Raw genomic sequence first — 26,915 nt, forward strand, 5'->3', positions numbered from 1 at the left:
AAGACCATACCTCATAAGACTACCTAAAGAGCTACCAACTGGGGAGCAAATCTTCAAAATCTTGGCCTTATAGGGGTCATCTCATTCAAACCATCTCACAAAGCAAGCACTTGATGAACTCCAACCCACAAAATCAGGTCTTGAGAGATGGGGATTAGACAGGAGAATGGCATTAACACATGACAAGGCAGATAGGTGAGATGGCTGGAGCATTTTAGGAACACCATAGCTACAAGTTATGAAAGTGGGAAGAATGAACACAGAAAAGGCAGAGAGACCAGAATGTGGAAAGCACATACCCCACATCTTACACTAAGGAAGTAACTTTTACCTACAGGGTTAGTCAGTTTTCTAGGCGTTATAATATATGCCTGACTTAAATCAATTGTCAAAGAGGAAGGTTTATCTAGGCTAAGTTTCAGAAATTTCAGCCTGTGATCAATTGGTCGTGTTTCTGTAGGCACATGATAGAAGAGGAAACCGCTCACTTCTCAGGGACTAGAAGTAAGAGATAGAGGAGGGGCTGAGAGGGGCAGTATTCCCTCCAAGGCACAGTAACAGTCTTTTTTTATATACTTGGACCCACATCCTAAAGGTTCCTTCACCTCTCAATAGTATTGTGGGCTGGGAACCAAGCTCCAACACCAAGGGATCCAGGATACACACATTTCACAGTAACTATAGGAAACGGGAATTCACTGTAGAAAGACAGATACAGTCAGCACACTCAAGCAACTGCCAGGCAGGCACACATGAGCCTCAGAAGACACAAAGCCAGGAAGGCAAGTTCAGGGAGATTTCTAGGAAACAATGAATTGTTCACATTCTTAAAATGTAGTCAAGAAGGACTAACGTTACAAGAATGGTTCAAAAAAGTAGGTTCACGTCACACAAGAAATCCAAAAATATTATATCCACAAGGCATTTTAAAAGATAAAAGGTAAATCAGATATGACGTCCCGCACCTGCAATCCCAGCACCCAGGACTCTGAAGCACAAGTAATTTGAGTTCAAGGGTGGCCTAGGCAATAGAACTGCAGGGCAAGTCAAAAATGTATCATGAGGCTCCTGTCTCAATTAATTCTTTTAATCCATAAGAAGATAAAACAGGCACAAAATTCCTATTGGTAGGCAGGCACAAAAGATCTTCTAGCAAAAAATGGAAAATCATTTTATTGTGAACTATTTCAAAATCTCAACATTTTCCAAAACTACTCCTTTCCAACTTCATTTCCTATTGCTTTCCTCTTTAATGGCTGCTTCACTCTAGACAAAAGACAGCATCTTATCCACATAAATACAGACTGGCTTTCTCTATGTGTATACATCTTTATGAGAAAGAGTCACACCATCACTACACAGGCTTAATTCCTACCTGCCCCTGAACACATCTATATCCTTTTCCTTCTCCCTCTTCCTCTTGCTTTTTGAGACAAACACTGTGTATCACTGGCTTTCCCCCCTGCTTCAGGGTCTGGAGTTGAGATCACAGCTATGTACCACACCTGGCTGCTCTCCTTCCAAACTCTATTTCTAATACCCACAATTTTCACCTCCAATTCCTGCTTAATTAATTCTACCAGATATACTATCACCACTTAATTGTTAATTTGTGAATTCCAGAAGAACTTATAATTATCTAAAGGAGATTTGGAAGTCCAGTTTTGACAATGACCATGTAAGGACTGTTTGTCTAAAGCACAAATTGTACTCACTGTCCACTATGCATTTGCTGGGTATCTAACATGTACTGCATGTTGAAAACTGCAGAAGAAATAAAACCAGCAGAACTTGTGCGAGTTTCCCTATGCTTAGGGGACAGCCTCCTAAATCTTCAGTTTCCTGCAATGCCGGGCACTGATTCTGCATTCTATTGACTGTACCTCCTGGACCTTGACATCTGAACCAAACAAGCACACCTCTGATGATCCGTATGGAGAAACAAGGAGATGCACCTAGATGGAACACATGAAAATGTCCTCTACTAAAGTGCTAAGACACTAAGGAGGAATCTGAATAGAAATATTAACAGTTAAAGATAACCACAGGATCTCTTTTGCACTCAGATCTGCTATTACTACATATTTACTGATTGTCTCTACCAGGAGCATTCAAGCCACAAAGGAGGGGGCACCTGGTCAACATTGTTCATCACAGTATCTACTGCCTGCAACAGTGCTTGATACACAGCCGTATACTTAAAGAAAATGACTCAGTGTATGTCTGTGAGATAGGATATCCTGACTGCTCTAGAATACACTGCTATTACACCCCAAACCCGACCCTTTGCCACCTAAAGTAAGCAGGAGAACTGCCCCTGCACCTCAATCAGGAAAGTGGGCCCCAAAACCTTGCCTGAGCAACTCAGCAGAGGTAACCATGGATGTAGGGCTGCAGGTGTGCCAAAGGCATCAGCACAGGAGAGCAGGTCCTGCCTCTTGTCTGCTAAGTAGTACCACAGATGAGGGAGAGCCACCCTCTTCCCCTCCCTCATCCCTTGTAATCTGTCGCAGACAGGAGAGCTGACCCTACATGAGAGTGGGAGAACTGGCCATGGCCCTCACGAGCTGCAACACTGAGGAAAGCAGGCCCTACACCTCTGCTGGGCAGCAGGGCAGAGGTGGCCCTGACTGCAGAGATTGCTGGTGGATTGGCCCAGGGATGTGAGCACAGAAGAGCCAGTGGGGTGACCAGCTCAGATATCTCTTGGGCTCAGATCCAGAGCTTTGGAGGCCCTCCCCAACTCAACCCCATTAGTGAACTGCTGGGGTGCACTAAGGGGCTAGTGCTACAAATACAAAACTACAGGATCTCCATGACACAGGCCAACAACAGGATATCACAGAGATGTCCTGGTGAGGTCCCTGTATTGACAGAGTTGCAGAAACCGGAGGCCTCAAACCAGACCAAGGAATCACTGCAATAAACATTTGCAAGCAAAGAAGTGTGGACAAAGGAGTCTGCTATGGGGCACACCACTATAGATTCCACAAGGAGATTTTTTTTTCCTCTGTTGGGGGAAGGTTTTGAGGGTAGAGGGTAAGTATGAGAGCAGTCTGAGATAAGTGGAATTTGGGGCATGATGAAAAATTCACAAAGAATCAATAAAAAGTTTTAAAACAATGCACTGCTGTTGAGAATGCCTACAAGTAAAGCTGATGACACAGACACTTGTCCTGTATCTAACCACTAGTGTCATCCCCAGAGGTGATCTTAAGTCAGTTATCAAATCCTAGAGCTGTCTCTAAAAAAGCTACCTCCATATGCAGTGTTATCAAGTGTTAAATCAGCTACTAAACCAACAGGAATGGAAAACCCACAAATCTATGCTCTCAGCAACCAAAGTGGGAAGTTACAAAAGTATACAAAGGACAGCATAAACTCAGGTATAGACTGACAAAGAAGGATAATTAAGTACCTTTCTAATTGGTCAACAGAAAAATAAATGAATATAGTGACCACTAAGAAGAAAATGTATCATTAAAACATTGCATCACAAGATATATTTAAAAATGAACAATTATCACGTATAGATATAAATTAGGCAAGAGATATTTAAGAAATTAAGACTTTATTCTTCATAAAACACATTAAGAAAATTCAATAATCCTATAAATTTAATTTTTTTTAATTTTTTGTATATAGGTATTTTGCCTGCATATATGTCTGTGTACCACATGTGTGCCTGATGCCCACAGGGCCCAGAAGGTATTGGATATCCTGGAACTGCAGTTACAAATGAGATGCTAAGTGAGTGCTGAGAACCAAACCCAGTTCTCTGAAAGAGGAGCCAATGCTCCTGACTGCTGAGCCATCTCTCCAGCCCAACTTAGAAAATAAAATTTAATGGGACATTGATACACATTTGTATGTACAAGAAGCAATAAGCCATTTATTTCAAAGAGGAACTAGGCTATCCTATCCTAGATTTTAATGATAAGACAGGTAATTAATAGCTTGATAGATTTCATACATAAAATATTAAAAGAAAAATAAGTATTTCACATGCTATATTTCATACTTCAGTTTTTCATAAATCACACTTATATGTTGGAGCTTAACATCCATTTTCCAATTAACGTCCAAACACCTCAGCAACAGTGATGACTCATAATTAGATGAGATCATGTTGCGTAGACTTTTAGAAATCACCTCCTGAGAATAGAGACCTAAGTGGTAGTGACATGGAAAATATTCTCAACTGGTCCCTCAGAAGACACCAATCCAACATCACTGAATGACTCACTGCCAAACAACACTGCGCCCGACACTGTGTTCATACTCAGAATGCTCATCAAAAGCATTCCTCAGATGATAGGTTCCAGCTCAGCTACGAAACATAACCAGGGCTACACCCTCTGACTGGCAGGAAATCCTAGACATGTCAAGAGCATGACCCTACATAAATTTCAAACCCTCTAAAATCAGGCTGATGCTTGTCTCTTTGATCTCTTTGATCCTCAACTGACCTTTTACATTCACTCTGACTAGGGTCAGCCACCAGTCTAACCACAACATAACAAAATGAATGATTTAATAGCTTTCCTATGAGGGGTAATATGCTTAATGCATGTATATAATTAATATTATCAAAGATATGCTTAAAAGCTGTTATCTTATTAAAAGTCGATTTAATCTACATCTTCCAGTATATGTGACTGTTAGGATAGTGTGCATGATATGCTTGTATATTAGGTATTCATCTTTTTGAACCAATATTTAATCAATGTGAGGTATATATATGAAGTATGAGAAATCACACAAATAACCAAGATTAGTGCCAATAGTGCTTTTCTACAGTGAAACTGAAAATACAACAACTTATATAAGATGATTTTAAGAGTAATTCTTGATAACAATTGGCTTCTGAACAAAATCAAACATCTTTTGGCTTGTCTAATCTGTCCTTCTACATCTTACTAACATGTAGTATCAAAATTCTCACTGGTTTATCTATTTCCTGTCACATCATAAGGTACAAGCATGACCAACACACTTATATTTTGATAACCATGCTTACAATAAAATTCCTATATATTTATATACACATACTACAAATGGTAAAAGGTTTGGGGACTTCCTCAAATGAATTATCTTTTAATTTTCTGTATCATACTTTCCTCAATAATTTTTCCTTCATGAAGATTTTTCAAAATATCTGATAAATTTCCAAGTCTGTTACTCTAAACATAATATTCCAAGCCATGGACAGTCATAAACTATTTAGTGAATCCAACATTTTTTAATATTCCTTTAACTACTAGTGACTTTATTCTAGATCATAAAGCCTTCAGAGTAAAATTTTTAAGAAAGAATATACATTTTTTGTTCAATAGACTTCAAAAATATTATGTCCCATCAGCCACAAATGACTGTTCTTTCCATATCAACACCAATGAGATTTTAAAAGGTATAACAAGACTTTAATTTGAACATCTGGAACTGACAATATCTATTTATTGGAATTATTTGGACTTATTCATAAATTAGTATTGTTCTATAGTCTGTTTTCCCCCCTCTGAAGCTTCATTTCAAATTAAAAAAAAAAAAAAAACTCGTTCCAGGTTTATATACTAATTCTTTGTCAAAATCATTAGAAATATTTTTACCACTGTCTTTTCTCATATGTAATTTATCACATAAACAACATGAGTTTTCTAAATAACTGATTATGCTTGTGTATTCTTTAATAGCTCCAAGACTTCCAAATGAGCAGTGAGAGAACTGAGCATCTTTGTTAACAAAGAGGCAAAGGTGAAGAGAGCACAATGGGCAAAGACTCACTGTATCTTCAGCACCATTCCCCGGACACAAACTGTTTCTCACGCCAGGCTTCGCGGTCTATGACAACTCAGGAAGACTTCACACACAGTGTCACACACAGTGTCACACACAGTGTCACACACTGTGTCATGTGCTTACCCCCTTCAACTGCAGTGTGAATGTTCTGCCACTTCCACACCAGTACAAGAAAATCAGGACCATGAAAACTACCATGGAAGGCCACTATTACTGTCAGTCTTCACCAAGCACTACATATTATATTTTATTTTAAAGAAAATGAAATCTAACTATTCCTCAATGTACAAGAGCCAAAGATTTTGAGATGTCTATGACTGAAAGTATCATTTAAATTATTGCTAAGAACTAAAGTGACAATATTGAGTTTCATTTGACAAGTGTCTTTTTCTTAACCAAAGTTCATTAAAATTTATACTTTAATATTTTATCTTTTTATGCCTTAAGGTAAAATAAGCCTCAATTCTATAGACACTGAGCCAAAAAGTTAAGGAACTGAGAGCTAACTCTGAATTTTAGAATGGACTTACTATTTCTCTATTTGTTCTCTGGCCCTAAACCTCAGGACCACCTCTGGGTAGTAATGCAGAGTAGGAACACTCTGACCTGCCCACAGCCTGGAGCCTCTGACATCACGGTCCTGACTTCTCTGTGTTAACTTGCTTTTCTGTGTACTGTGTTCCGCAACCATCAGCAAAGTCCAAACTAGTCCCCACTATGTCCTGCAAAACTCTAGGACTTTGTAGAGAGGCCTGGAAACTGGCCATAAGAGGGCTTTAACATGGTGCACCCTTTGAAAAGCTTGGGCAATATCATCTCTTTCTTTTTCCCCAACACAGCTGGCAGATTGATGCACAGTCACTACTAACTTTTCTCACTACACATTCATCCAGTTTTCTCCTAATCTCTGAAGCCTTGACCCCACTGTCCATGTGGCTCCTCCCTTACTCTCCTCTGGGTCATTCTCTACTGAGTATCTATGGATGCTGATAGAGCTAAATCTGCTGGCTAACGTCCTGGGTTTCTGCTTCTTTTCCCTCTCATCAAAACCTTTTGCTTTCTCTCCACTTTTTATTCTCTTCTTGCCAACTGAATTTCTTTACTTCTATTCAGTTGTGTCTGTCCACTTACACTTGAAAACTTAATTTAGGCAGTCTTTTAACAAGCTTCATGAATTGGGGGGATACATTCTTCTGCTCTCTACAAGTACTCTCTCTGAGACTTAACTATTCTAACATTGCGTGTATAGGTATTTATTAGGTGTGTGTTCATGTCTAGCAAGATGGAAGAAACTTGAAGCAGCTGTAACAATTACTGGCAAGCAGGAAAAAGTAGCAGTAGCAATTCTCTTCTAGGTTCCATGGCCTCACCAGCCACAGACAGCTGCATAAGTGAAAAGAACTAGACATGAATTCTCTCTTATTGGGCAGACCTTATGACCAATTAGGTAGCTGGTGGTTACCCCATGATGTATGTGCCACTATTGCACCTTTTGGAAAATCTGATTACTATCAACTGATACATCAACATGAATTGTAGAAGATCTTAGAAGGTCCCATTTCTAAAGATGAAGAACTACATGTAAGCAGTGGCTGCTCACAGAGGAAGAATCAGTCTTCTCCAAGTGCAGGACTTGGGATAGACTATCCAATCTGAGCAGTCAGCTCGAAGTACATATAAATGTGAGCAACATTAAAAGAACTCAGTAGGTGGTACTCACATGTTTGTTTGTTTGTACACATGGGGCAGGGGAGAGAATAGGGTAAGGTACTGGAAGGAGTGGAGAAAGAAGGAGAAGAAACTATATAAATGCAAAATACATATATAAAATTTAAAATTAAATCTAAATGTTAAAAAAAGATTAGAGCAAGTAAATGTGCATATTTATGCACAGCTTGCTTTATCTACATCAATATAGTCAAGACCCGCTTGTTAGGGTCTCGTGTATGTGTCTCTATGTGCATATGTTTGCATGTATGTCTATGTTTATGTATCTGTGTATATGTCTGTCTGTCTGCCTGGATAGACTGTGATCTGTAAGGGTAAGAGAAATAAATCCATTCCCCCAAGCTGCTTTTGATGAGAGTGCATAACAACACTGAACATAAGCATACAGTACTCATTGTCTATCTCTTCCTAACTGTAAGGAGGACTAGCTGCTTCATATTCCTGCCATTTTGACTTCCTTACCATCTCAGTTACTTTTCTATTGTCAAAACAGACAACTTGTAAGGGAAACTGATTTGGGAGCTCACAGTTGCAGATGGTCCATGACCATCATGGCAAGAAGCATGGCATCAGTCAGGCAGGCAGGCAGGTATTCAACTGAAATAGTAGCTGATAGCTTAAATCCTCATCCACAAGTAAGACACAGAGGAAGCTAACTAGGAACATTCTGGACTACTGAAACCTCAAATCCCGTCCCCAGTTACACACCTCCACTAACAAGGCGACACAGCCTAATCCTTCCCAAACAGTTCCATCACCTGGGGACCAATGACTCAAACATGCGCCTATGGGAGCCATTCTCATTTGAACCGGCATACCTACTATGACGGAGTGTCACCTGGAGCTATGAGCTCAGGTAAACTGCTTCTGCTTGATATGTTGCTTTTGTCAAAATATTTTATCACAGCAAAAGAATACAAAATAAGATAGTGTATTTTAACCTAACACATAGCAGACATGCCATATAAAATAGTGTTTTGTTCCACTTCTAAAAGCATCTTTTGAAATGCTATTCTCAAATGTTCAACCTTACTTTAAGACTAAAAAAGGAACAACAACAACAAAAAATGTTAACAGCAGTTAACAGTTACCTCTGACAGAGATCCGCTAAATTACTTGGAATTTTTAATATATAGTTGCAAGACTTTTAAACATTACTGTTAAATGGTAGCTTTTTAAAAACCCCATCTAGTTTTCAAATGAACAACTTGGAAACAGCAACTGGTAACTGAATGGCATTTCTCAGTTCAAGGAGGACTCAAAAGGCTTTCTGTATGGACAGTTACTTAGATGTCATCAGCTCTGGTCCTCGGAATCCTCTGACTGGAAGGAAGTCAGTTCACTTGACATAAACCTGCTAAAGCAGACAGAACTCTCCCACTGAGTGACAGTCTCTGCAATTTGCATGTTGCAGGACTAGATGTCAGTCTCCACACTCCTGCACTTCCCAGGTTTCTAGTGTTTACAGCACCCAGCCTTCTCACACATCGGCAAATGCTTGAGAAACACTATTTGGCAATGATCACAAATTGAAGACTTAAATTATTCATAGATTTATCCAGATGTTTCCAAAACTAAGTTCTGTAAATAAAAGTGATTATTAAATGAGTACCAATTTACTACAAGAATACAAAATGACTCTGCAAGCTACTCCTAGTCACAGTGAAAGCTTTGCAGACAGCATACTATTAGCTCTACTGATTTGTTTTTATTTTTCCTAATTGAAATGTGGTCCATGTTATCAGGCCATCTGCACCATAACAAAACAACTCAGTAAACAAGACCAAGGCAGTGTTCTTTGTTAGGCGCAACAGCAGATTTTGTTCTTGCTAAAAAACATTTTTCTAAAAGGGCGCTTTTTGATATAAAGACTGAAAACTTGGAAAATAGAATACATACACAAGATGCTGCTCCCTCATTTTCATATCTGAGCATAAAATGCACACCAACTTTCTTTAGATAAACTCATGGTACCAAACACACTTAGAATTCTACACTGCTTTTTGTATCAGGATCTTGCCAGCTGTGCCTAACTCATCGGTTGCATTAATGTACACTATTAAATAGCCTCACTCTCAACAGACATTCTCTTTATTCTGTCTTGATTTTCACCCCTGCTGTAACCCCCCCATACATACATCTTCGTTTTTCAAGCTAGCATTTTAAGAACAATTTCAAAGAGGCTTGTTACATGTGTATTTCTATGTATACATGTATGCATTTCTTTGTATACATATGTATACATGACATATTTCTATGTCCTCTACAATACGACCAGCAATCTTTTCAGTTTACCTATTTTGACAAATTAAAACTGTTTTCCATATCTATTTTAATTTATATATCAAGACTGAAAAATCTTCTCCCACATGTTGCCTTAGTACTTCCTGGGTACACTGCCTACTCACTAAGAGCAGTAACTCCTTCGGGCTTGTCATCTTTCTCTTGATGATGGATAGGGAAGCTTTAAACATTGATTTTTTCCAAAAAATTTTTAATTTCTTGAGAATCTATTTTCTGTCCCCTTTACTACTCTATAATCTTTACTAGTAAATGTATTCCTCTTTTGAATAATCTCTAGTTTAAACCAAAAAAGTGTTATTTCTGATACTGTTTTTAGCAATATCACCTCAGAATAATTCTAAACATTATCTTTTCTAAACTTATAAGAATTTTTTTCTGAATAGAGAAGCTACTATTAAAGCTTCAATATTAATATTTCTCACATTTGTCAATATTAATGTTTCTCATGCATGTCACTATAGACTGGACTCAAACTATTACAAATTACTAGTACAAATATGGATCTTTGCTTTATTTTACCATGTTCTTCAATCTCTCCATGCCAGTGTAACAGCTTCCGGGGGACCTTCAGAGCTCAACACAGTGGGGAGGAAGGGGAAGCTGGAGAAAAGTACCTCACTCAGACCGACCTTCACCTGCACTACCGCAACCCTGTGGAAGAGGCTGACAGCCAAGCGCAGCCCACGACTTCTAAGTGAAGCTTGTGTGTCCCTTCCTTGTTAATACTGTACATAAACTGCTGGAGTAACTGCAATTGCAGATGTGCCCCTCAACAACCACTCTCCATACAGCCAGTTCTAACACTACTGAGCAGCGGACATCTACAACACCTTGCACAAATCTGGTTCCAATCCTAGTCTAATCTATTTCCTGGCTTTCTGAGCACAGCAATTTACATGGCTCTGTGGTATGCATGTTGGGTTTCAGCTGTGGTTCCACGCTCTCAGCTCTTCCCCATCAGAGATGGGCTCCAGCTGGGAGTGAGTGGTGCAGGGAGTGGGTGTCTTTCCCAAGGACTCTAATGGGACAGCTCTTAGATGATCTAAGTTGTGCACATACCTTTTTTCAGAGTGGACTTTTGCACATACATTTTATTCAAGGTGAATTAGGTCTACATATGAACCTTGGAGAATGGGAAGAGGATTGTCTTAGGGTAATATCTCATTGGCTAGAATTTAAAGTACTGGGAATGCGGGTGTTGGAGGCAGAGCTCCAAAGACCAGATTAGAGAAGGGGACTCTGTGCTGGTAAAGGGAGTCCTCCATTTTGTACCAAGCTCAGAGGAGTTATCTGAACATGGTAGACTTACGACCTTAATTAGCAGGGTTTCACCACATGGCTTCTCTTATCCTTAGAACTTACCAACTGAAAGGGTACCATAAAGAGCATACATTCAGAGACATGTCTGTGTCTGCAAACTAGAGAGGCACACATTCACCTCTAAGACATTTTGAGGAAAGAGCACTCACATGGCTCAAATCCTCACAGAGGGTCAGAAATGATGCCATATCAGCGCAACCCCATCCTTGAGAAGGCCCCTGTATCCATCCTTTCTTCAGTTATCAGCATAGTCTCAAAGTGATGACAACCTAATAGTAGCAGAGTCCACTTAACAGTCCTCCCATAGCTGTGTTGTTCAGTTTTTAACCTAGACTTCAAACTTCTGTGAAAACATTGTCAATAAGAGAAAAAGAGCAATTTTCCTCTAATCTTTCTTAGACTTACTGGTACAAAATCACTTCCATATACATTTTCAGAATCAAAACAACCATAATACTTTAGCTCTGTCTCATTTTTGATTAGGACTTGTTTCCTTTGACATGCTGTCTTGTAAATTCTAAATTTCGTACTTTCATGAGAAAAAAAGAGAATGAGCTCCATTCAATGCCTCCATCACATCCCCTTTATTCTCACTCTTATCTTGGATTTTATACTGAGAATAAATAATCATTATATAATTATTTAAAGCCTTTCTACCCATTCATTCTTCCTTATTGTGCATTAATTTGTATTTGAATGCTTTGTGACCACATATCACAAGAAAAGTATTCCTTCCACAAGCACTGGTCAAATGAAGAGTATTTTTAAATCAGAGGCCTTTTTTTATTATAAGTAGACCAAACAGAGCAATAAGACAGTAAGAAAAAAATCATTCTACATTAAAGACCGCTTCAATAAATGGTACTTTATCTTTTTAAGTTGTATCTTTGATTTTAATAATTTTAAATATGAGCATCTGAATAAGTGAATGATACTTGGGATGTCACTTGATTACTAAACAAGTTGATCTTAGAATATGTAATCATTTTCTTTTGATTATTTAAATAACCTTTCTGTCCTAAGAAATTTTTCAAAAATGATAAAAGAAAATGTATAAAGATCATGAGTTAAGAAATCTCAATAGTAAGAAAACAAAGTGAGATACAAAACCAGTCCATGGGCAATTCTCCCCCAGAAGGTAACCAGGCAGGATGTACAATTTAGGGGAGATGAAATTTCCCAACTGTAAATTACCATCAGATCTTATTAAAAGTAAAATTCAGGTCATTAGAGAAGACTCAAAATACAAGAAACTATATAAACCCCCATTAAAATGGCTCATATCTATTAAGATAGAGCTTAACTTCAAAGATTACCACTAAAAGGCACAAATGTATCCATTTAAAAGTACTCAAATGCACAGTAAGTGTGCTAAGAGGAGGCTGTCTTCATTAGGACATGTAAAAAGGCCACAAACATGCATTCTTCATTCTCCAAGATAGAAAAAAGGAAAACCAGAAACACAAACACATACATCTACTACATGTAACAGTACATATTCCTTGGCCTCATGAAGATTCTGGTCTATCACATCAAGTAAAATGGACAACGACATGAAGTTAGAGACCAAAAAAAAAAAAAAAAAAAGAAAAAAGATAAACATCACATGGTGCTAAGGGAATTCACAGTAACAGAACCTTAATCTAAATATATGGCCAGTAGCTTCTATAAATCATCCACAAATTAAGTAAACAATTCATATGACTTCTACATAGACAGGCCTGTAAGGAAACATGGTAAGAATGCTTTTATTTGATTACAAATTATGAAGATGCTCTCATCTACAAATACCATTGTAAATTAGCTTACATTATAAATCTTTTCATGAAGTATGCACTAAATCTTACACATTATGTTGAACAACCGAGTTTGTGATCCTCTAAGAATCCCATATAAACAATGATAAATTTGCAGAGGCGATATTCTTATAGGGTCCACCTTGTCTGGACTGAACCTGACTCATGACTTTGTGTGTCTAACCTCCAAGTGTAACTCGAGAAGAAAGAGCCGGTGCATCCTTCACTATGGGCCAATTTCTCATTGTAGCACTTGGCAATGACAGTGGCATGACTAGAATCAAATAGCCAATTGAACCTGAGTCTCTGCAGTATGTGGCTAGAGGACAGGAGCTGGTTAATGCTAAGAACAATGAGGAACCAGTGCACAGAAGAAGAAGAAGAAAGGATTAAACAGCTGGGTATCCTTGAGTCACCAAGGTTAGCTAAATGGCACAGGGATCTGGTTCAAACCTCAGCATCACAATTCAATGAATAGTAAGAAAAATAATATTTTTTTTAAATAAAAGAGGTTTTAAAAAATATCAAGAGTTAACATCAAGTTTGGAAAAATACAATTACTACAGCACACTCTTGCAAGGTATATACCATTCCTCAATGAGTACACTAAATTCAGCTGTAAGGGGTAAAATGAAAGGTGGTTAAGCTTCAAGTTAGGAGAAGAAGGTAATGTACAACTTTTAGAAGAAAAAGGGGAAAGTACAAAAAGGGCTGTAACAGTCTATGTCGTTTATAATTTAAAAATAAGTCATCAGAAAATGTGTAGTCACAAATCTATCACAGCCAAATATAGTAAAAACCAAAAGCTAACACTACAAAAGCTAATTTTATATGTAAAGATGCAGAAAAGTTTTTCAATGAAATATTAATATATTAATTAAATTATATTTTCAAATCTCATATTTGACATTATATTAATACATTATTCTTTGTTATATATAAAACTGAGAGGTCAGTGTTAAGCCAGGCATTCCAACTTAACAACAAACATGCTTTTTTAAGCCAATGTGGTACTTTTTCTCTAGTTTTTCAGGACCACAAATCAAAATAAAGGAATGAAGTCAGGAACTTATGATAACTGTCAGCGTATATTTAGGGACAAATAAACCAACTCACAGGAAGACAAGGCTACGAGATATAGAAAATATGGTTCCTTAGTCATTGGAGAACTTGAATCTGGGCCTATCAAAATATAGACATTTTGTCAGATGCACAAGCCAGTCAAATCTGTTTTCTTTGAGTCATATCCTAAGACAATGAGGGTAGAATAATTAAAGGACAGAGCATAACATGCTACAGAAAACCAAATCTCTCTGACATTTCTAAGGATGTAAAAAGGAGATATAAACAAATTTAGTGCTAAGATTCTCCCTACAGACATCCGGAAGACCAGGCAACAATGTTGAGAAATATATGTGGTAGCTAAAATATGTCTGCTACTGTGTACTGAGTTCTAGGAATGCCAAGGGTTGATTATATTTTTAATCATACCAAACAGTTTATGTTACGTCATAGTATTTATGCTTAACATAAACATATGTGAGTTAAAACAAAATGTGTGTCACAGAGATGGCTCAGTGAGTAAAATGACTGCCATACAAACATGACTTTTATTTAAATCCTTGGCACAATAAAACAAACAAACAAACAAACAAGATAATCTGAGGATATTGGTGAGCATCTATGATACCAGAACTGAGAGAAGGGATTAAGACAGGCAAATACTGAGGCTGACAGCTAATCTAGCCAAAATGGTGAGCTTCAAATTCAGTAAGACACCATTTCAAACACTAAAGGGAGACATCAATACAAGAAGACAGTCAGCATCAACCTCCTATATCCACATATGCATGCATGCATGGTGACTGCGTTAATATACGCACATGCAAATGCTGCCACACACACACACACACACACACACACACACACACACACCAGAGATGGGGAAGCAGGTGATTATGTTCATTCTTAGGGAAGATAGGATTAGTAATCATGAAAAGAAATTGTTTCAAAGTAAGTATGGCTATAACAACTAGAAATGTTATACTGTAAAAAAGCATACAGGCCATTTATAAGCCTAAACATACACTGCTGACACTATATTCAAAGACATATGCATATATAATATGTGTGTGTGTGTGTGTATATATATATATATATATATATATAAGACACATATATATCACATATATATTTATATATGAAAATCCCTATACATATTTTATGATGCTATGAATGATCTCTATATTCAAAGACATATGCATATATAATGTGTGTATGTGTGTACATATATATATCACATATATATATATATCACATGTATATTTATATATGAAAATCCCTATACATATTTTATAATGCTATGAATGATCACCTTTATATCTAACTTCATGTCACAGCTATGAGACTGAGTGCTTCTATCATAACATTTATTCACTCACCTCCACTGTCTACTTACTTTTAATTCAATGGGACAAACAAACAGGAAAAAGACAACTATTAGGAGCTTTTAAAAGTCACCTCTCTATCAAACACACACACAGAGAGAGACAGAGAGAGACAGAGAGAGAGACAGAAAGACAGAGAGCTGTAAATTTTTATATTTTAATTAGTCCTTGAATTTAATAATTTGAGCTGTATTACTTTCTCCTAAAAAAAAAAGTACATGCTATATAATGAAATCAAATAAGCTTCCATATAGTATTGTAGAACAAAGCTTAACTTGTAACATCAATAGGAAAAACTGTATTCTTTGTTTCCAGCCATGAATGCTACTGTTCTTCAGAAATTTTCAGTAATTTTTATTATCTTAAGTTGTAATGACATGATTCCTCACCATTTCAGTAGTTCACTTTACTACTGTATATAATCAAGTCCTAATGTCCATACAACTTTACAATGTTACAGACATAAATGAGCTTAATTACCTAAATCAGGGGCTAATTTTGAGACAAACTGTTTGAACTTACCATACACTCTACTTCATCTTCCTACCCCCTTGCTTGGAAGCAAATCTGACAACAGATTTACAATGATGCTGCTTTTGTTTTTGTTTTTTTTGTTTGTTTTTGTTTTGTTTTGTTTTTCGAGACAGGGTTTCTCTGCATAGCCCTGGCTGTCCTGGAACTCATTTTGTATACCAGGCTGACCTCAAACTCAGAAATCCACCTGCCTCTGCCTCCCGATTGCTGGGATTAAAGGCGTGCGCCACCACTTTTAAAAACAGGTAGGTTTTTTCTTATGCTTCTGCTGGGGGAGGGCTAGTTAACTAGATGGAGTTCGGCCAGCAGAGGTCTGTAATCTAAATGTTGTTCTTTGCCTGTAAGACTTACTCTGACTTTTCAACTTCAAAATTTGTGGGAGTAGCTTTGCAATTTTCCCTACCTATGGAATAATATTTTTATTAAAGACACAGAAATAGATAAGGCCAACTGGTAGAAATGTAAAATAACAGATGTATAATCAGCATCAATTCTTGTTGAATAAGGATGTCACAAAACTAAGTACTTCAGAAGAATACATATTTATTCTAGGTGATTCAGGTATCTGCATAAGGGGTCACATATCACTACTTTTCGTGTTTCTGAACCATTTGAAAACAGAAGGTGATTAAAAACTCTCAGATGCCTATGAATCCCATTTACATGGAGTACATCACTGTAATTTTTTTAAATGCATTCATATTCAAATCTGAGAACCATGATTCTTAGCTCATCAGGCCTGCTTAATTGCACTAACATCTGCAATCAATTTAAATTCTTTAAGATAGTCTTTCACAGTGCTTGAAGTGATTTCATGCTGTGATAGATTTAACACACTCACTAATTTATAGACACACACAAGCAGATGAGACCTAGTTTTCCATGGGTGAGGTACAACACTGAAGGGCAGTCTGCATTTTCCACATAACTGGGATACACCAAACAGCACGTCCTGCACAGCTTACTGGAAATACAGGAGATGACTGTACCATGCAAGCAAAGCAGAGAGTAAAGCTAGACCTAGCATTTCATCTAGATCTATTTGTAAGTCATGGACCGTTTAGTGGTTTGATGAGAGTTTACAGATGCAATAAACTGCCAAACTAGAGCTACCAGGTGAAGTTATACAGAATACTGATTCCCCTCAATAAATCATCTCTTCTTCCTGGAAAAAGGAGGAGGAGGGGATGAAAGAACCATTTTTAACCTAAATTACAACTCCCCATAAAACAACAAAAACACAGAGGACTGGAGAATCTGGATACATGGTGGAAGTACTATAGTTTTTTGGAAGCCTCCTGGGTTCTCACAATTCAAAAGACAAAAACAAGTGGTAAATACAAACCATGGGTAACAAAATATCACGGGATAGCAATGCTGTCCTCCACAACTTCAAAAGAAAGAGGCTGGTGACTCGCCATCAGACCACAAGACCTTGGCACTATGAAAATCGGACAGGAACAAGAGAAGGCAATGAAGTGGTTATAAGAAAGGAAAACCCAAAAAGGCTAAGAATCATTAGCAGTCTCGGTGCAGAGTGAGGAGTTTGCTCTGACACCATAACAGAGGACTATGGAAAGGCCAGAGGAGATGGGAGAGGCTGGGCATCACTGTCCATGAACGCCAACACTCAGCTCCTGAGCTCTGAGACAATACAGAATTCTAACTGAACCAGAAAACACTGTACACAAAGCAGAACATTCCTACAAAATGCAAGACACCTCTGTTGGCCAACACAAAATGGATCCCATGGCGCGTGCACGCACATGTGTGTGTGTGTGTGTGTGTGTGTGTGTGTGTGTGTGTGTGTGTGTGTGTGTGTGTATACACATCTTCTCTTTTTTGTTGTTGTTGTTGTTTTGGTTGTAATGTTTTCTTTTTGTAGATTATTTGTTTTGATTTCTCTTTTTTAACCCTTTTGGTTTTCCTCTTTGAGTTTCTATGTTATTTTGCTTTCCATTATTTTATTTTATTGATAATTTCTGGGAAAGAGAATATTAAGTTGGGTAAACAGAATCTGGAAGGTGTTGAAGGATTGGAAAGAATACTATCAAAATATACTATATAAAAAAATTAAACTTTTTAATGTAACAATTTCAATATGAGGTCAGATATTTGGCAAATTCAGAAGACAGGAAACAAACATTTAAGACAGTAAGAAACAAATAAAATGAAAGAATTTAAGCAGAAAAAAATTTTTAAAAAAATTTTTAAAGTTAAATGGAAGAAAGACTTCACAAATTCAATTCAAGGTTAAAAACAGGACAATTTTTTCCAGTTGCATTTCATATGCTTGAATGAAAGTGCCCTTATGACATAGGACCAGTGCAATGTATAGATGCCAATCTTAAAATGTTTACAAAAAAACAGTAAATCACTGCAGGAATAGAACCCAAGAGGAAGGAATATAAGAATAAACAGGTATCTGAGATTCAGAGCTGAAATAAACAAAATGCTTAAATCAGAAAGAGGATAGATTAAAAAGTGGAAAGAAGGCTGGGGCCAGGGAATGGTAGAGAAGGGGAAATCAACAAAACCAGTTCTGTCTGGAAAATGTCAGAATAAACATAATGCTGCATATTATTTTTAGTTTATTTTACTTTGAATAAAAATATAATTATATCATTCCCCCTTTCCTCTTATCTTAAAGTTTTTAATAAAAAAAAAAAACAAAGTGTGTAGGAGAATGTCCAGTGAGATACAATCAGTGATTTATTGTAGGATTCCGTTTAGTCTTGACAGGCATCTCTATGCTTATTCTGTTTTAATTATAAGACTGCACTGCCCTTACAATAACTGAATGCAGCACAGGTTATCTATGAGTCAATGAAGACATACATGTACACGAAAGCACACACACAAACACGCGCACATATATGTGAGATAACATTTTTTAAAAGAAAAGAAATCCTCGTTTCTACTTTCAGGTGCAGTACTAACTTGACTTCACACATTATTTGGACCTTTCTCTTATTTGTAAACTTCAAGATCTACATATAGTTCAGATCTTAAAGTAAATTAAAAGGTATCTAATAGCTATGAAATGTATCTACCAAATAGGCGTGTAACAACCCTATCCTTGAGAAATATGATGCCAGGAAATGAGTTTATATTTTATTCAAACTGTAAGATACAGCTTTCCCAGAAAATTCTACAACTAGTATAGCAAATCCATGCGAGAACACACAAAGAAGCCTCAGAATGTCTACATTTCCTTGGGGACTGCTTTCCTTACAAACTCTAATGAACTACACAAATTCCTCACTTACTGAATGCCCCCTGGAAAACTTTTTTTTTTTAAATAGTGAGAGTTTTAAACTAATCTACATAATACGATAAGAGGCTAAAATAAACTTCTGGTCTCTGAGTTTAGGGGCTACCACTATACAGCATCTTCAAGAAATAATAACTGGTCTCGAAAAACCAAAAAAAAAAAAAAAGAAAGAAATAATAACTGCCTTTTGCATGTGAAATTGATGAGCCCCATTGAGTCTGTGTAGAATCCACCGCACGTAGGGAAACTGTAACTGAAGGATGTCACCAACAAAGAAAGAGAAAGTGCACAGTGGCTTTAACGGCATCTGTTTCTCCTCCCTGATAATGGTGTGTTTGACTTTTTCTGAAGAGTCTTCTCTTCAGAGGAGCACAGTCCTCTTTGATACAAACACTATTTCCATGTGATGTTCTCTGCCAATGGGCAGATATCATAGGGAAAGTCTTAGCCGATACTGTAAATGTACCTACCACTAGGAGTCCACTGAGATCCTATGTGTAAGCACATCACACTTGAAGCCACAGTGTGAACGTTTATTAGTAATATTTGCCATGTTGAAGATTACATAGCACAATGCCTTGGCTCCATTAGATTAGTGTTACACTACAAGGTGCAGTGCAGAGTGAAGAAGGGCATATTCTACAACGCAGTAGTCTTACTGATAGCTCACATAGGAATCTTGGAGAGCCTCACTGAGTTCAAATAAATGCCTGAGCTCCACATGCAGTATCTCTGGTCCAAATGGTCAACGGCACAGCCTGGACATGGAGATATCTGAATGGGTCTAAATGACTCCACTGTATACTCATGTCTGGAGCTACTGTTGTGGGATACTTTGTTTTCCTTCAGCAAGTATTTGTTCATAGAACTCTTCTCTTCCTTCAGAAGTGTCCCTTCTTTCAGAAAGTTCACTCCATATGATCATTTTCTCATAGTTTCCATCAATATCATGAATAGCATGGCTCCTCTAACTAGTGATTTCTAAGATGCTGATAAAAAAATATGGGTCTGTGAGATGGTTCAGTGGGTAAAGGCAACAGCCACCAATCTTGACCCCTTGAGTTTGATACTGTGACTCTACAGGAGGGAAGGAAAGAACTGATTTTTCCAAGCTCTCTTCTGACCTTTACCCACATACCCACCCACAGACAGACAGACAGAAACACACACACACACACACACACACGTAATAAAGTTTGTAAATGTTTAAAAAAAAAAAAAAACCTGGAAGAAAATGCCATAACAAAACATCTTAGAGCAAGAAACAGCTCAAGAACCATGAAACCAACACCTCAGAGGACTTCTGATACTAACCACTGGTATAAACACTACTGAACGATCTATGTCTAAAATTCAGCAGGCAATTATTTTCCTACACTGAATGAGTACTTAAAATGAAACGAACCGAAAGAAAATGAAAGAAAACGAAATGGAAGGGAAGAGGGAAAAGGGAAAAGGGAGGAAAGGGAAAAGGGAAAAGAAAGGGAAGGGAAAAGAAAGGGAAGGGAAACGGGAAGGGAAGGGAAAAGGGAAGGGAAGGGAAGGGAAGGGAAGGGAAGGGAAGGGAAGGGAAGGGAAGGGAAAGGAAGGGAAGGTAAGGTAAGGTAAGGTAAGGTAAGGGAAGGGAAGGGAAGGGAAGAGGGAAGAGGAGGGAAGAGGGAAGAGGGAAGGGAAAAGGGGAGGGAAAGGTGGAGGGAAAAGGAGAGAGAAGAGGGAAAAGGGAAAAGGGAAAAGGGAAAGGGGAAAAGGGAAGGGAAGGGAAGCGAAGGAAAACCTACACTAAAGGCCATTTTTACCATAAAGTCTTAAAGACCACTAATGTTGAACTCCAATTTAAACCTAAAAACAAAATCTCTTCCTACAAGAAAAAGTGATTGGTTTTGTTTATTCCCATCTCCTACTCCACCATGCAGTAATAAAATAGAGCAGCAAAAGTTGTTAGTGGTTCTGTCCAATAACAACTCAAAAGGATGCTGTATTAATTTGAGCTCTTAAAAGATAACTATAATGCTACATAAATTGTGGGGAGCCGCCCTCACATTCGCGGTTGCAAGATGGCGCTGACATCCTGTGTTCTAAGTGGTAAACAAATAATCTGCGCTTGTGCCAAGGGTAGTTCTCCACTCCATGTGCTCTGCCTTCCCCGTGACAACAACTCAGCCAATGGGCTGCAGCCAATCAGGGAGCGACACGTCCTAGGCTGAGGATAATTCTCCTTAAAAGGGACAGGGTTTCGCCATTTCTCTCTCTTGCTCCTGAAGATGTAAGCAATAAAGCTTTTGCCGCAGAAGATTCCAGTTTGTTGCGTCTTTCCTGGCCGGTCGTGAACACGTGTAAGAATAAATAAAATCTGATATATACAGGCAGAAGTTGAAATTATAAGTGCTACATGGATTATGAGAAAGTATGTTGAACAAGAAATGGGTTCGCTGCCCTTGGGCTCTGAAATTTTCTCCTTCTCTACAAACAAAGCCAGGAGAGAAGCAGGCAAAGGACAGCCAGCAAGGATGCTGCTGAGATTAACACTCCAAACGCCAACCACCAAATTTCACTACACTTGCGGATTGCTAGGGATGCTTTATGAACCGTAACCTAAAATACACGCAAAACAGTCCGGGTTAGATTTAACAAGCAATAGGTTTCCATGTTTCTACTGCTAATCTATATAAACCCCTTAAACAAAAAAGAAAATCAAAACCTTGATTTATTTGTATCTAATATAGTCCCTAAAATTAACACCTAAGGGTCAGAGAGATGAGACAGCAATCTAAAGCCCGTGCTACTCTTGCAGAGGCCCAGTGTGCAGTTCCCAGCCCCACAGCAGGAATCATACAACCACCAGGAACTTCAGTTCCAAAGAATCTGATGCCATCTTCTGACCTCCTCAGGCATCTGCACCCACATAACGAACATGCACACACATACATATATTAATTAAAATGAATAAAGATAACACATAAAACCAACACTTACATCCTAAACCACCTAGCACACCTCCATGAGTCATAGAGAAACATGCTACTCCTCCTAAAAAGGAGGCAGCTTGGAAACTTGGGTCTCCCTAGTCAGCTCCTCTCCACCTCTATGCTTTCCACTCCTTTCATGGGGCCACTAACTCTTCCGTGGGACACAGCTTGGTGCCGCTAAGGCAGTGCTTCTCAACCTGTGGGTCACAACCTCTTCAGGGGTCAAACAACCCTCTCACAGGGGTCACCGAAGACCATCAGAAAACGCAGATATTTACTTTACAATTCATAATGGTAGCAAAAATAGTCATAAAGTAATAACAAAAATTGGGGGTCACCACAATATAAGGGATGCATTAGGGTGGTTGAGAACTATTGCCCAAGGGCCTCACTTCTCTATGGCCATAAATTACTATGAAAAACCCTACAAAACAAACATTGGAAGAATATCTTCTCTTGAAAAATTAAAAAGGAATAGTGTTGTGTTGTATTTTTACCAATCTTTTGTGATAGAAGGAAAGATACCTAAGTGGCCTAAATCATATTCTAAAACAAAATTCTTTTAACACACTCTTTTAACTGTTTAAAACTTCATCTATGGTCTCTGTGGCCTCTATCATTAACTTTTATTATCAAGCCATGGAGAATGTGTAACCTGAATATAAACTCAACCAACCACAACAAAGTAAGCCCTGCTATAAACACTGGACTCTCATTCCTAGTGTGATAACACACTCCAAAGAGTAAAGACGAGAGAAAGCCTGCTGAAGTCAGCCACTCAGGCAAGGATATCTCCAAACCTAGAAAATCCACTTAAGGTCCACGAATCTTGATGACAGAAATCATCTTCTAATAATATCTGCCATTCTAGGACAAGACAAATATTCCACACACTAAGTTAACGTTGTAACTCTCACACTCTAGACAATTAATGTCTTTCAGCCCTGATCACTCTTGAAAATAAACTCCAACCTTGGTTCAAAATGATTAAAGGAGTAAGTAGACAAAGCATCCTCAGCTACATATGTGCCAGGGGTCTCGGGCCAGCCTTTGTGTATGATCTTTGGTTGACTGTTCAATCTCTGAGAGCTCCCTGGGGTCCAGGTTACTTGATACTCTTGGACTTCCTATGAGGTTGCCTTCAATCCCTTCCCTAACTCTTCCATAGGGGTCCCGACCTCAGGCTAATAATTGGCTGCAAAGTATCTGCATCTGCCTCAGCCAAGCTGCCAGCACAACACAGCATCAGTGATAATGTCAGGATTTGGTGCCTGCCCATGGGATGGATCCCAAGTTGGGCCAGTCACTGGTTGGCCGTTCCATCATTCTCTGCTCCATTTTTGTCCCTGGACTTCTTTTAGACAGGAACAATTTTGGGTTGACAATTTTGAAGGTGGGTTGGTGTCCCCATCCCTCCACTGGGTACCCTGTCTAATTGGAGGTTGTCTCTTCATGTTCCATCTCCCCACTGTTGGGCATTTCAGCTAAGGTCACTCACATTGAGTCCTGGGAGCCTCCTCAGTCCCGGGTCTCCAGAACTTTCTAGAGGTTCCTCCCACCCCACTCCCTGCAGCTGTATACTGTAATTCATTCTCCGGGCCCTCTGGCCTCTCTCCGATTCCCACCTCCCCCCCCCCCGTACCGGATCCTGCCCCCACTTTCACCATGGTTATTCTGTTCCCCTTCTAAGTGGGACTGAAGCATCCTCACTTGTGCCTAACCCTGTAGAGGCTTGATGCCCTAGCAAGGGGCTGGGGGAACACAGGGAGAGAACCCTCTCAGAGGTGACATGCAGGAGGGATAGGAGTTAGAACTCTTTAGGGGGGACCAGGAGAGAAAAAACAATTGGGGTGTAAATAGAAAAAATAACTCATTAATTCATAAGAAAAAAGAACTTAAAAATGAAAAAAAAAAGTTCAAGTAGAGTTTAGCTTTTCTTACATGTCTGTTTATTTTCTTAAATTCCAGAATTAAAATTCACTAACACACAGGGTTTCCTAAGCCAGTTGTAACTCACATAACATATCCTATGTGATTATACTTAATAAATTTATGGTTGCTGGATTTATAATTTATTAACAGTCGTCTTCCCTAACTATTCCACACAACACAAGGCACCTGCAATGCATTGGGTTTTGTACCCTGCAGTCTGAGTGTTTTACTTCTGTGTAGTGTTAAAGTTATATACGGACCAAATGGCTCCATTAACAAGCAATGACAGGAGTACTTAGGCAGCTATCTCTGATGTCTGGAACCTTGGCTAACAAATATTTACCATCAATAAACATGTATTGGATAAATGTCTTTTAAAAAATGTGAAATTGCCCATCATAAATTTATGTTATAGGATACTTTTCTCTATACGTCTAACAATAAATTTGATACAATGGTAATGTGCGCTATAATGATTTCAATCACAAAAATAAGCAAATAACAAGGACAACTTAATTACACAGAGGTAGTCACCAGTGTCAAATGTTCTAAAAATGGAAGAAGCAACTTAATGATGACAGAATGCCTGTATGACAAAGGAATTGCCATTTTATGGGTAGAAAAAAAATGAAAAAGAATTACATTAAGCTGCTTATGTCCAAAAGATTTTAAAAACAAACAAACAAACTTCTAAATGGCAGCCATATATCTTTAAGGGACAAACCCACTAATATCAGCGCCACGGCAGCTGAATACAGAGCCTATTTATACCAGGCTAGGAAAGGCATGCTACTCATAGTGATTTCTACAACTGAAGATGAGCCTGCCAAAACAAGAGATATGTTTAAAAATTAAACATCACTTGAGTTTTTCTTCCAAAAGAAATAGCACTGAGTTACTGACTGCCTAGCAGATAAACAGCGATGAGGTGTAAATAACTTATGTTCTCATCGTCTGGCCTTAGGTTAAAGTATCCCGTGAAAATCAGGGTATAAGCTACTTCTTTCTAATCCTATTATAAATCCAGCCAAAAGCACTCTCTCCTGCCTTTCACTCCTTAGTTAGCCTCCTGTCACGGTTAACCTCAGTTCTCAGCTTGATACACCTGGCGAAGGTGGAAACTTGCTTGAGAAAGTGTCTTTATCAGATTGGCCTGTGGGCTTCTCTTTATTGGTGACAGATAAAGGAAGACCCAATCCTCTGTGGACTCTAATACCACACGTGGTCCTGGACTGCCTAAGAAAGCAGGCAGACAAAGCCAGGAAGAGCAAGTCAGTAAGAAGCGTCCCTCATGGTCTCTGCTTCAGTTCCTGCCTCCAGGTTCCCGCCTTAGCCTCCCTCTGAAGATGGGCTGTAATTTGTAAGCTGAAGAAAACCAAAGCTTCCCCAAGTTGCTTTTGATCATTGTTTTATTATAGAAAAACAAAGCAAACGAAAACACCTCCATGTCATAGTTTTCATCCAATCCCCATTTTTCACAACATCTATCAAGCTCATTTGTTTTTCAGTGAAGTAAGTACCACAGATTCTGTCTGCCAACTCTACTTTCCTTGACATTTGGTCAGTATTTCCACTCCTTTTCACCATTCCCTAGAGAACAGATCACTATGGGAAGACACAATGTTCCTTTCAATGCTTACATTTGTATTGGGTTTGAAGATGTTCTGCCCATAGGAAAATGCACAATATGGAATTGATTATTGTGAATCCTAACTTAGATAGGTAAAGTTCTATAGTATAAATATGATCTTCATTTATAAGTGACACTGGAAATTAATGACAATCTTAATTCACTAGCAAAGTGTAGTCTCAAGACACACTACTGTGCTTCTTAGCAGTGAGACTGGCCAACACACACACACACAAAGTTTAAGAGAATACTAGAGAAATGTCTTAAGCTAATTTATTATACTTGTTTCTAATTATGCACTCAAAGCCTTCTGATTGCAGTTTTGCACAAGCGTAAGCACTTCATTAGACAAATGCATTGTTTCGCACACTGCAGGCTGCAGCACTATGTTTCAGGCTGACAGCTTTACTTACTGTCTTAGAAGCAGTATTAATGTACTGCATCACCATTTCTTTTTTGATACCGAAGTCTTTTTCCCGCAATGGTGCCTTTTTATCTTCATTTAAATTCATATCTTCCTGGAAAACACAATTAAAATGCCTGATTTTAGAATCTAAGTAGAGCAGCAGTTCCCTGTATACTCTATGAAACAGAAAAATCAATAATTTGTGACTAAAGCAGCATTAATTGTTTTGGAATGATTTACACACAGTTCTGCCTAAAGGAAGGAGAGCTGGGTAGACAGACAGCATTCTAGATCATTTAACAGGTAAAATACTTACCAGAAAAGCTTGAAACTCACAGCAGGCTATTAAAATTATATTCACATCACTATAGATAATTAGACAGTTGCAGACTTCTGCCTTTCATAAGGTCATTAGGATTCAAAATTTCAATATATTTATTTATTTTACAACAGCTGCACCTGAAGCTATCTTGTACTGTTTTAAAGAGATAATCTGCATACTATAAAAATAAAAAGTAAATAAACCACCACCTTCCAGGAGAGCTGCAAGCACATGCATAATAACAGATACCTACTACTAATGCAAGAAAATGGCATAACATTCTACGGCTTTAATCCTTTCTGTCTATCTGAATCAAAAATATTAAGTGGTTAATTTACTGAATGATTTAAATAACATAAAAGTTGAGCCTCTGAATGAATACAGGAGCTTATGAATTATATCAAGATAAAAGCCTAACATTTCTCAACATCAAAGATAACAAGGGTCTAAGCATCCT

The 26,915-nt window shown here is 38.1% G+C and overlaps 1 protein-coding gene across 3 annotated transcripts in view; it reads right to left on the reverse strand.

Moving 5' to 3' along the window:
• Positions 1-26,915, reverse strand: part of Diaph3 (diaphanous related formin 3) — a 485,891-nt gene that overhangs the window by 391,782 nt on the left and 67,194 nt on the right. For all 3 annotated transcript variants that reach the window (NM_019670.2, XM_011245123.2, XM_006519312.4), the window contains one exon: positions 26,144-26,248. In NM_019670.2, coding sequence (NP_062644.1) covers positions 26,144-26,248 — 105 coding nt within the window. The remainder of the gene's footprint in view (positions 1-26,143; positions 26,249-26,915) is intronic.

This window comes from Mus musculus, chromosome 14, assembly GCF_000001635.26.
Source record: "Mus musculus strain C57BL/6J chromosome 14, GRCm38.p6 C57BL/6J".
In the NCBI taxonomy this organism is placed as follows: Eukaryota; Metazoa; Chordata; class Mammalia; order Rodentia; family Muridae; genus Mus; species Mus musculus.